The 12,986-nt window shown below is 32.1% G+C and overlaps 1 protein-coding gene across 1 annotated transcript; it reads right to left on the bottom strand.

Annotated features, from left to right (window-relative positions):
* Positions 1-11,537: 11,537 nt before the first annotated feature.
* LOC142982384 (chymotrypsin-2-like) lies at positions 11,538-12,351 on the bottom strand. Its single transcript, XM_076128854.1, has one exon. It carries the CDS (start codon positions 12,343-12,345, stop codon positions 11,593-11,595), a length of 753 nt encoding a protein of 250 aa, XP_075984969.1. The 5' UTR covers positions 12,346-12,351; the 3' UTR covers positions 11,538-11,592.
* Between the last annotated feature and the right edge of the window lie 635 nt (positions 12,352-12,986).

Raw genomic sequence — 12,986 nt, 5'->3', positions numbered from 1 at the left:
TCAAAATATTTGTATCGATTCAATATTCAGTGGAGTGGCAAAGGTGCATGTGCATGTTTATAAAAGGTTTTATATTAACTTATAAATATAAATATAATGTTTTTTGTATTTTTAAGACTATGATAAAGAATTGCCTGTGTGAGCTGAGTGGTAGTGTATACGTCTAATGACCACAAAATCCAGGGTTTGTGTCTATGATCACTTCTAATAGATATTAGATTTATCAATCCCAGCCCGAAGTTAAGTAACTAAAAGGGAATAGGCTCAGCCCCTATTATATGAGACCAGTATGTAAATGGAAAAACGTGGATGTATTGCATTATGTACCTCATTGTACCCTCAGGTAAGGGGTAATAAGCGAAAAAGTATTTTTTCCACAAAAAATATACATAGGTATTAATGAGATGCTCTTGTATGATCTGTCAATTATTTATATTAGTAGACCTAGACAAATGCTCACAAATAATATAATAATAAACATTATCTATGAAAACGTAAGCAACTGACAATACCGCTGTAGGAAAACTGTTATTAAACCGTGTCTATCTAGACTAGAAACCGTACCTTACACACTTGGGAAATAATAAGACTAAGAAAAAGAAGAAAACAATCTTATTACACACGATGCCGTTACTAGAACATTCTTAATGTCCTCTCATATCCGTGAATGACTTCATGTAACTTCCTTGCTTACATAAAGTAATAATTTACAAAAATACACTGTCTTTCTACGGTCTAGATATAATGTAGTTCGTGATGTAAGTGTTATACTTGGCTGTAAACGTCAAACGTCGTGTTAAACTTTAGCTGAAAAAACTTGTTTCAATTTGTTCTATTTATTTTTATATGCTATATAAGCAAGCCTTGTACCCTTTAGGATAGGCAGAGATGAAAGCAAGTATCCATTGAAATATATTTATATCTATTTTTAAGACTATCATTAAAACTTGTTATTTATTAATATTTATATTTTATAGTGATTATAGCTGCAAATAATTTGTCTTTACAGTTACAATTATAGTTTTTCATATCAACGTTTCCTAGTATTGAGCAATGTAGCATAATGATATAGTGGCTATTAAAATAAGAGAAGTACATAGTTTAAAATAATTATTTTACTCTTTATATGAGACGAACATTTCAAAATGAGTTGAAATCTTTTTGTTTTCGATGTATAACACGACTGTAAATAATAAAAGGTATGGCAGACGATAGTAGTTTTTGAAGTATTAAGTCGCATGAAAAAAAATATAAAACACATTTTTACTTTTCCTAGCGCTCTGACAAATTTAGTACAATTATCTACAGTTTTTACTGGTGTTTGAAAAAAAGTTTTTGCAAAATACGCTAGGACCGCTAAACGAATTTTCATACAAGCGCCCCACTATAAACTATCCTTTAAATCAAACTTTCTTAAAAAAAGTGTTTTTTAAATATTTATTAGCTTATAAACCCAATTTGAAAAATATTTAAAAAAAACATAAGTTTTTTAGAACCAGTACTTAAGACATGATATTTTTCTAAGAAGTTTTTTTTACTCTTGTACCAGGCCACTTAAACCTCGTTTGTATTACATTTTGTAAAACAATGTTGTACCGATCACTCGACCCGTCCGTCCGTCTCCTTCCACTTACTCCTATCAGTTACTTGGACGCGGTCACCTGTCAAGCTCACTTACATACACGTAACGTTTATGTAATATTTTATAACTAGCTACAGTTATTAGTTATGTATGCATTGCGAACTTAATGAGAGCCAAACAAATAGTTTTGGCTGAATTGGTGTGCAAATAACGATCTAGATAATACCCCCGGTTCCTGAGGTACATTTAGCGGTAGTTTATCTATTCAATAATGTCAAAACTCTATCGTGTTGTTGTTGGTATCTTTAGTGTTGTTGGTAGGTACTACATGCTTTACCTGTCGATATAATTAAGGAGAATATTTTGATATATGTCCCACTTATACTCCAAAACGAAATGCTGATTTTAATCAAACTTAGACAAATGATAGTTTTAATCTCGGATAAGAACAGTCTACTTTTTCACCAACCAAACAATGACCGTAATAGCGGGCTAGTAGTACTATATATCTACAATAAAGAATCTGTATAGATTACACGTAAAGTTAATCTAAAATCATCTTGACTTACCTCACCGCATTAGTCAAAGCACTTTAAACACAAACAAATGTATTCAAAGCTGACAACACAAGCCACTCAATGAGCACAACGAAACGATAGTAACTTCCTCATTAGGGTGAAGACAAACGGAATCCGCGACGATCTCCTATTTTAAGTGTAGGGGATGATTCCGGACTCGTGACAAAGGGTAGGTAAGCACCCCATTACGTGCCGCCGCCGAGAGCCTTGTTATTCCTGTATTACAACCTTTTTAAGGTAAAAAATAAAAACAAGTTGGTTTCTCACCTATTTTCCAGTTCACTTGGGTTACGTTTGTGGTTAAATTGAAATTTAATATTTGTATTTTTATAATGGTTTGGTAATTCAAAAATAGGTACATTTTTGAATTGTAATCATATTTAGATGTTATGATCTAGAAATAACTCAAATCTTTTTCTTTTAACAAACTTTTGTTTTTAATACAATTTCCTTATAGCTCTTGTATTGAGGCATTATTTTTTATATGCAATCCAACTTATGCTTCTAACACGTGATCTTTTATGACTACACGCAGAAAATATTAACGAATATTATCATAGGTCTGTAATTATTGTGGTACTAACATAGTAAATGGCAAAACACAGGTGTATTTCTTAATCGCTCCCTACACCTTTAGGTTTAAAAATAAAATTAAAAACATTATATGATTTAGAAATACAAGCAAATAAAACTTATTGATCCATTTACATAGTGCAACTCGACAGAATATTTTCAATAAAATGTTCCACAATCCCACAGGATTGCTTTGCTTACAGTATCATGATATTACCTTTTTTTCTTTACAAACACGAGGGAATGAAACTGGGCAAATTAAAAATTCTGAGAGGTAAATAATAGAATTAGATTGCAGTCCCTCGAGCCGCTGGTTTTCATTCAGCTTGAATCAAATTGTAGATGAATTAAATAATGTATTTCGTTTGGAAATATATGTAATTACAGGTTTATTAGACTACAGACATGTATTACTATGTTATATTAAAAATTCCGAATATAATTACTGTCATGTATTTAATAAATAAAATAACAAAGCGCTACAACACTAGAGTTCATATCGATAATCGATACAAAAATTATAATGGTACTTTTTTGTAAATTACGTATCATGCAAGAAAATAGTTAATTTTATTAAGTACTCTCAAATGTCAAAAGTTTATACATAGGTAAAATATAAGCATCACAAGTTCACAATTACACTACCAACCATAATGTTAAGAGATATCCAAAACAAAACGAGGGCCTTAGAGCATTCTGAGAAAGAATGGAAAAACAGGAGATAATGTAAGAATAAATAGGTCACTCGTGTCCAATAAATCGTGGCTAGTTATGCATAAAAACTGCACCGTCTTCCCACAGGTGTCGCTAACTTTGCACTTAGTGTTCTTCTATCATCATACATTATATTACCTACGTTTTTTTGGACCATTCGAATACCTACTTTAGTAGTAAAATTGAAAGATCTGTTGTCTGATCCTTATCTCTAATGCTACTAGTTTAATTAACTAATATCAATCTAAAGGGTTTCAAATAGACCGAGGGTGTAATATTTTAAGTAAATACAGTAAATTTTGTGTTTGCCGATTAACTAAAAGTATACATAGGGATTAACAAGATCATGCAATATTTACGCTTGTTGATCATGCATGTTCACTTGACGTGATGTTTACCATAACATAATCTTTTTCCCATCTAAAATTACACATTAAAAATGCCAAACAAAAGTTCAAAAGTCATCTTTGTTAATAAATAACGTTGGTAAGAAAAATAATAGCCTACGATTTGAAATCTAAGCAAAACGAGCGCATATTTCACTGGTATCATTTAATTCAACGTTTATTTGGTTGCTCTAAAAGAAATGAGGAAAAATGCCAGTGTTTTATGAGGCTCACTTTCATTTAGGTACTAAATTGCTGGTATTAATCTCAATTCCCTTGACTGAGACTATGTGGAACGATCGTCTATATTGTACGTGAAGTCTTTCTTTAAGGCTTTGACTTCATTTTGAGTAAATTATTAGGTTTCCGCTCCCCCTAATGATGAAAAGCCTATTAATAAATATACTATACACTATCTTTTTGTAAATTTTCTTACATAAGTAAATAATTAATGTGGTCTTATAAGAAATAAAGTATCTCAAACCACAATAAAGTATAAAGTAATTGTAGAATAGTTAAGACCTGACTACTGCGTCGTCGGCATGTCGATTTTTAGTCAAATAATCTGATTTACTCGAATAAATATAATAGTACTTTAGCAAACGATGCCTATTCTTAATTTGTCCATCTACTTATCCATCTTCACAAACATTAAAGATGAACTCATATAGTAGAATTATGTTGAAATTGACTTTACTTTAATTACTTGTGACATCCCCGACCACAATATATAAGCTTATAATTAACTTGAAATATTTCCAGAGAACCTATTAAATTGTGCCATAATATTTTCTTCTCAGCCATAAATCTTAGTTAAGTATAAATGTGAATAAAAAGATAGATCGATATCTCTTACTCAATCATATTGCAACGGTTCATTGAACATGAATGAAAGGTGAATAGGCAGTAGGTATTCGCTCTAGATTACCACATACATACGCCGTACTTAAGAAAGTGCCGTGGTTTTCCGTCACCATCCAAAAAAATCTACAAAAATTGATTAGTACCTAGATATATGAGTATAAATAAATACGGAAGCACTATATTAGTAACGATATTTAGAACAGGAAAAGTATAATTTTTAGGAACAATGATTAAATTTTTTAAATAATTGCTAGTTTAAATGTAAATAAATAAACAATGTGGAGCCTTTAAACAGTAAAGAAAGTAGAAAATATGTATTATGTTAAGTAGAAATCTATTATTTATCCATGCGAGTGTGTCAATTTTCGATATAAAATTAATACGCTATTAAATTCTATCCCTTTATAGATAAGAGTCGTGTGAGGGACGTTTATGACTACTTTATGGCACCAGTTACGAAGTCCACCGCAGTTTAGATATCCTTTGATTTACACGAGCCTCGTATTTTAAACGAGAACAAAATTTTTATTCTTTACTCCAAATACAATAACTTTCATCTCATTATATGAATACTTTCCAAGGTTTAAGCCGACTTTCAAGTATTACTTCATGTACTCATACAAGTTTATAGCTTTATAACATAAAATACAGGTTACGCAATTGTCAATAAATATTTAAAAAACTTACCTTTTCCCGATGATAGTTGAATAAGATACACCATGACTATAACAACAATACACCGTCCAAAATTACCAAACATTTTGAATGATAATTTGCTTATTATTTCTCAAACAAAAGCAGAAATGTTCTCACTGCACAGACACAGGTTATCTTGCCGTGGCTTGCATACGAATGACAGTTTTTACGCGAAATCATTTCAAGAAACAAAGTTAAAAACCATAAAATTGTGTTATGAAAACGCGGCCTTTACGTACTCAATGAAGCATTCAGCATCCACTAATGAATTTCTGATTACCCATTCACAAATGTTTTATAAAGTAGGTTGTTTGTTAAGGTCAATATTAGGAATTAAATACATACAGTTATTCACACCAGATACTTACTTAAAAGTAAAAGTGTAACAGTCACGGTACGATGAAATTTTAGGCTGGTTGGTTAAATTTGATAGGTGTAGAGCACATTAGGCCTAAATGTTGCATAGAGTGAAACGTTGGCGAGGCGCTCTGAGTAAAGAATTGTTGTCTTCTTAGTTTAAAAATAATATAAAACTCTTACTTTTTCCTAGTTGTTTTGTTACTTTTTCCCTACAAGCAGATAAATAAATGACGAGGAATGCATCTACTACTAGGACATATTAAATGAACAAACTCTATTTATTCGTCTATTTGTCGATAATGAAATCTCAGGTATCAAGTAAACTATTTTTTTTATTTAACAATCAAAACCTTAACTGTCTCTGATTAACTACCACTCATCAATACGTGAATAACATAGCAAGGAGAAGCTAGTACCCAATATATTTGTACGAAAAATATTGAAGAAGGGCCGGTGGGACATTAAGCATAATGACCACTAATGACCTCCCTGCTCGGTCTCATGCATACCTACACCTTCTGACACCTGCTTGGACTCCACAAACGTTTTCCTTGTGTCAATTTCGTATACAAGTAACGCTTATTTTTGTCTAATATCGAAATAAATCTATGATATAGTTTTTAATGCATAAAGGGACTTATTTATAATTAAAAAATACGTTATCTAAGTACCACCACTTAATAGGGAACCATGTATGCGAGGTTCGCTGCTGACGAAGGTATACAAAAAGTGGATTGTGTGTAGACAAAATAATCATTTTTAAACTTGAACTTGTTATCTTAAGGTACGGTATCTTAAAATTTAATAAGAATATATCTACCTAAACAGAAATAACAAAAACTGCCTCGTAACCTCAAAAGCCATTCTTGTCATGTGAATGCGAAGATATGATATTAAAACCGGCCGCTACAAAGCACAAAGGCAGACTGTAAATCGTAATTGAAATGTTACAGCAAGTAAGACAAAACAGTCGGTACTGAGGCCCATTTATCAAATTACGTAGCCCAAACAGAAACTAATGAGAATAAACATCCCATAATAGACGTACAAATCTCGAGTGTTATCATAAATTTGATATAGCCTCCGGTTACTTGGAGTATTTACAAAAATAACAATATTGTTTTTTTAAGGTTTTCTTGAAGTACGCCTACGTCGCCATAGCAAAAAGAAATAGTACAAAATGATTACATGTTTTTTGTTTAGAACTTTGTCATTTATCAAACTTGGGAAATTGAAATAATTTCTCTTTTAGTCTTCAATTTAATCAATTACTACTATTAACGGTACCGTCATTTTTTTTTAGTTTTAGCCATATTACATACTTAGTAGGCTCAATTCTACTAGAACCTTCGAGCTTTCCAATGAAGGGACATTGCAATGGATTTAGAGTAATGAATAAGAATAAAATGGTACTAACACAGGTCTAGTATAATATTAAAATACATTTTGAAATTACGAGAACATAATTGAATGTGATATTTTTTCAACTAATTTTAGATTATTCCGATGATTGAATCTATACTAATATTATAAAGCTGAAGAGTTTGTTTGTTTGTTTGAACTCGCTAATCTCAGGAAACACTGATCCGATTTGAAAAATTCTTTCAGTGTCAGATAGCCTATTTATTGAGGAAGGCTATAAGCTCACGCTATCACGCTACAACCAATAGGAGCGGAGTAGTAGCGAGAAATGTTACAAAAACGGGGAAAATTATGACGCATTCTCTCTTATGTGACGCAAGCGAAGTTGCGCGGGTCAGCTAGTGCATCATACAAATACACAATTTACACATTAGTTTCAATTAACAAACATTATTATTACATAAAGAACTAGTAATCGCTCTAAAACTAGTAATACACTGAAAACTATAACAGTTTGTTTACTGAACCGTTAAAAATACATAGTATCGGTTTCATGTGTTACTCGCGTAAAGTGCTCTTACATAGTAATACTTCTTCGTGCAAGTTTTTTGTTAGTGTTTTTACAATGAAATTGAGTTTATTTCCCTCATGTGTTTGAGAAATATTGTTTTCTCATATTTGACTAGTTTACCTGTGTAGTAGTGAGTGGAAATGTACGAAATACTCAATAAGTAAATTAAAAATATGTTGGGTTAGGATGAGCATAGGATTCTTTAACATTATATAAAATACCTACTTGCAAAGTTGCTAATCATTCTACACGATTTAATTCCATAGCCATTGATACCACAGGTGATGACAATGGAGAATAATACTATTTGTTAAAAAAACGATTTCACTTGAAAAGATACCTGTTATTTATAATCTAGATAAATAGGTACCTGTTATTTATACTCTTCAAGACTTTTAATTAGCCCCTTGTTGTTAAAATAAGGAATATTATTATACAAAGATTTTCTTATAGACAGACGGATAAGAATATTTAAACGGGCGAAGTTACAGAAATCCTTCAATAAAGACAATGTTGAATGTTCGGAGTTTTTAAATAAAGATGAACTTTCTCATAGTACTTGCTCGCCCATTGGGAACAATGGATTACCTATCTTTGAAAAGATAATATTTGCCTTTAAAATTAATTCTAACTTTCTTAATAAATTTTGTGATACTTATAACTTACCATTAAAATCAGAGAGGTAGCACGATTCTCTACAAACGAAGCCATCGAGTATCGAGAGTTTGACATTTATAATGTACTGCCAAAATAGTTTTTAAGACGCCCGCTATAGGCGCTGAACAGTACCTCGATTCTCTACCACTATCGACTACCGACAACCGGCTAGCTATCAAAATTTTGACATTTAGAATGTACTGCCAAAATGTTTCCTACGACACCCGTCAGAGGCGCTGATCAGATTTTCATACAAAATTTCTCGATGACAATTCGGTTGTCGGTAGTCGATAGTAGTAGAGAATCGAGGCACAGATTGTCATATAAAATTTTTCGATAGCTAGCCGGTTGTCGCCGGTTGTTAGTTGATAGTGGTAGAGAATCGCGGTACAGTTGAGTCGGAAATCGGAAACAAAAGCGAAACAAATATAAATATCATCACAAACTAGCAAAAACTAACGTTGTTATGAAATATATTTACTAGACACTGTTTCTTACGGATTAATATAATACTATATAGACATGACGGACAATTAGAAATCGACCAACATAATATATGTAAACAATATTATACCTACATATATCATAATTATTCAGCACTTTTGGCATCATACGGATGATTTACTGTTTCTCGCGTTTCCTTTTCCAGATAGTTTTAATTCTACTATAAGTATATAAAGCAATTATTTCCAAGGATCGTAGTTGAATATAATTGTAGTTTTCTGTGTTAACTACTTTATTATAATTAGTGTTATTACTCAACACGAAGGGTCTGCAACGGATGATGCTGCTTATTAGGAAGATCATGTCATGGACTGAGATATACCTTATGTTGTTAATGTCTTTTGTACTTTGTTGCTAGTAGAAGATATTTAACCAACGATGTCACCCGTGACGAGAGGTCTCCCATAAGTTTTCCACATTTCTAGAGAAAATATACTTTTCAGGATACATTTTCTGACGGATTAATTTATATTATAAGCATTATTAAAAAAAAATTGCATTCTGCACTTCTCTTACACATAAACTGTAAGTGTACCAAATATCAGACTTTATTCGTAAATAGGACATTATTCGTAAAAAGGGGTCCTAAGTTCTTGCTACCCGAATTAATATATAGATTCAACTAAAATGACAAAATAAAGAAAATTATTAAAACACATAAAATAACTTTTCACACAAAAAAAGATGTTACCTATTGGTAATATTACCGTTATCCATTTAATCGCTTCAGAAATTTCAAGTGAAAATTTTGTCCAGGCTAAACTCGACTTGTATAACAGTAAAAGGGCCACAAAAACTAGCCGAATGCATGGATCAAAAGCTAAACGATTAACATTGACATAACATGCAACAGAAGTAGGTTCGATTGTTATACAACACTCACAAGGATGCCAAAAAACATCGGTCCGCTACGTGCGACCCAATTTGAATGGACGCTATGTATGTATGTACATAATTATGTATTGTTACCGCACTCGTGTACACGCAATATGTGGTGAAGATAGTTGAAATACGTACAAGTCACACCACAATACATTTAATAGGACATTCACAACAGGTGATGGAGTACGAAGGGTAAATATGATCGAGTTAAAAATTGCTCCGGAAGTGCTTCGAAAAAAAATTGCTTACAGTATACCTAGACAAAATGCTTTTAAAGCTTATATCAAAACCTTATAAAAACAACGTCTTATTCAAAAACCCAGGCATACATGAATGATTAGCTAATCATTGGGGCACAGTTAAAATGACAAACATCTGGTTACAAACATTTCTAAAACGGCCACCCATCTTTTTATGCCACGTTCCAAGTGGCTGAAATAATTCCTAATACCTCTAAAAATAACTGAGATACTGAACTGAAATACTTTAAATCAATATTCTCCTTTTATTGTGCTTTAAATCGACAACATTATTCATAGCTACTACTTGTTGTATATGGACTGTCGAAAACCGGTGCAGAGTACTTAACTATCATAAGCCAAATTCATAGATAACGTAGCCAAGTCTTTACAAAACAAATTACAGGATTCTATGGCCACAACTGCGAGCGCATTAACTGAATGTCCCGGAAAGTTCTAGTGTTTAAAGTAAACGTAACGTGAACGACTGAGTGAGCCTTGCGGTGTATGTTTTACGTACAATTGCTTTTATATAGAGTAGTAGGAGTTTAACTAAGTTTTTTGTGCTGTATTCTTATTATTATTATGCACAAAATCATGTCTTCTTCCCATATGGGTAGGTAGAGACCAAAATATGTAGGTATATATTATTAGAAATATATATATTTTTCTATAAAAGATTACAATCTTTATCTAGGTTAGCATTTTTGTAAGTCAAAACGTAATTTCTTAAAAAACAAAATTGTTTGTTTGTGACTTCACATTTTGTTTTCATATCAGCAATTCATACTTGCCTGCACCACCGTCAAGGCATAGGTATCCCAGTAATAGAAGTATCTTAAGTATTAATTTAAGTAATGAACTATCTGTGTACAACATTTTATAAAAATCCGTTAGCGTGAATAAGTTACTAACATGCATCCAAACCATTGCATTTGTAGTAACAGTAAGATAACATTTGCAGCAAGCACGCAATTCACTACAAGATTTCCACCAGGCGCTTTACCCCTACAGTCGCCTAATAACCCAATTAAGCAACGATCCTAACCCCATGACAAACAGCAGGTAATATTTCATAACGTAACATATGTATGAGGTAACAGTTGCTCAATAATTAATATCGTCGCCCCAAGTCATTAGCAAAACATAATGGCAGTATTACATAGGCTTCTACGTCGTGCATTCTTGATCACGTGTGCAACAGACCTAACCATCATGAATATGCAACAATCATCTATCACAGTCTAATAACTTATCTCTGAGGTCATTGAACCGTGTAACGTATTGTTATAGTATACGGGTTTAAAAGGAATACCTACTAATCGTGTTCTAATGGGCTGTTCATGGAAATTCACAATTTTGAATTAGCAACGACTGATTGCGTGCCTACTGTATAAAATAAATCGTGGATTTATTCGACATAGCTACTTAATCCCATTATCTTTTTGGGGAGAAAAATGTCGCTCTTAATGTCTTCTTAATTATAATTAAAACACCAAAAAATTAATTGTGACATTTTTATTAAAAGATATTATAATTTTTAATCTTTTTATTTCATAATCACGTCAACTGATAATACTAAATCATTATAATCACCTGAAAAGCTAACTTTACACTGTGAAACTTACTCATTCGAGTTATTCTGAATTGTCTTCTTAATCCAGTCCATATGTCTTGAAACATCAACATAAGCGGTCTCACAAGGTACATAATACTTATAGTACTTGCAACTAAGGTTTGTGACTCCAACCAATCGGCCTTTGGACACGAGAGCACCGCCAGAATCCCCTGGACCTGCCCTCACTCGACTTTTCGTACATATCAAGTTTGTATCAGGGTCTAAACATTTAGTTACTACATTAAAACCTTCCTTTGGTAAAGATGTCTGATACTCCGACTCTCCATAACCGGCAATGACCGCCGTTTGTCCAATCCGAACTCTTTTATCAGCCAATTGAATCGGTTTTGTAAAACGATCAAAGTTGATACAATTTGTAGTCTTCAGTAACGCCAAATCATGTTCTATTGAAAAATTATTCAATGTTTTTTCATCCTTGGTGTTAGGATAGACAAAAATATTATTTTCTTTTACAAAAGCGATTGTTTTGAAGACCAAATAGTGTCTCAGTTGTTCGACTTCTACGTTTCTTACATTGTGAATGACGCAATGAGCGGCACTGATGATCCAACGTTCGGATAATATAGAACCACTGCAAGATAATTTTTTGTAATTTTGTTGAAAATTGATGCGTAATTTTACCAAGTACTTGTGGGCTTCAAGACGTAAGTTATTACCTCCGTATACACGTGGGTATAAATCGCTGGCACTTAAACTATGTATTAACAAAAATATACAAAAAAAAGGTACGATATGCATCGTGATTTAAACTAATTCGAGTAATGTTTGGGAATTTACTGGTCATTTAAATAGTTAGAGATAGTAGAAATATGTGAAAATGTAGTAAATACTTTTGATAACATTTGCAACGTAGTTGAAATTGTTAGGATACTTATATATTCTATGGAATATACTTTTATATGGGTAATGAAGTTGAGTATTTTCTTTCTAGAAAAGTAGAACTAACTAATGAAAGAAAATATGCATTGGAAACTGGACTGGTTATGAAATAAATGAAAACTATGTGATATATGTAAACTATTAACACAGTTTCGTAAAGTAAAAATTATGATATTACCGTTTGAAGTGCATAAACAATAAAATAATTACGACACGCACAATTATTCCTACGATAGAGTCATAAAACATATTTCATAATAAATATTATAAAGCATTTCATAATTCACTTTAAAACAATTGCCAACTTTAAGTTAAAGGAGCGTAAACACTCACGACATAACCTCACAAAGTAACTTCCTAAGACAAAAAGACTTCAAAAAACCGCTTTTCGATCTAACAAAAGAATGGACAAATGAAAGGGCTCTGTTTTGTACTTACTGTTGTTCTCTAGATACTGATCAGTTAGTACCTACTGTGATTACCCTTACATAACTTAACAA

The sequence above is a fragment of the Anticarsia gemmatalis genome, chromosome 21 (assembly GCF_050436995.1).
Source record: "Anticarsia gemmatalis isolate Benzon Research Colony breed Stoneville strain chromosome 21, ilAntGemm2 primary, whole genome shotgun sequence".
Lineage (NCBI taxonomy): Eukaryota > Metazoa > Arthropoda > Insecta > Lepidoptera > Erebidae > Anticarsia > Anticarsia gemmatalis.
The sequence above is the reverse complement of the archived record's forward strand: the minus strand, read 5'-3'. Positions and strand labels throughout refer to the sequence as shown.

Coding starts and splice junctions, on each gene's coding strand:
- LOC142982384 (XM_076128854.1), bottom strand. CDS start 12,345: ATGCATATCGTACCTTTTTTTTGTATATTTTTGTTAATACATAGTTTA.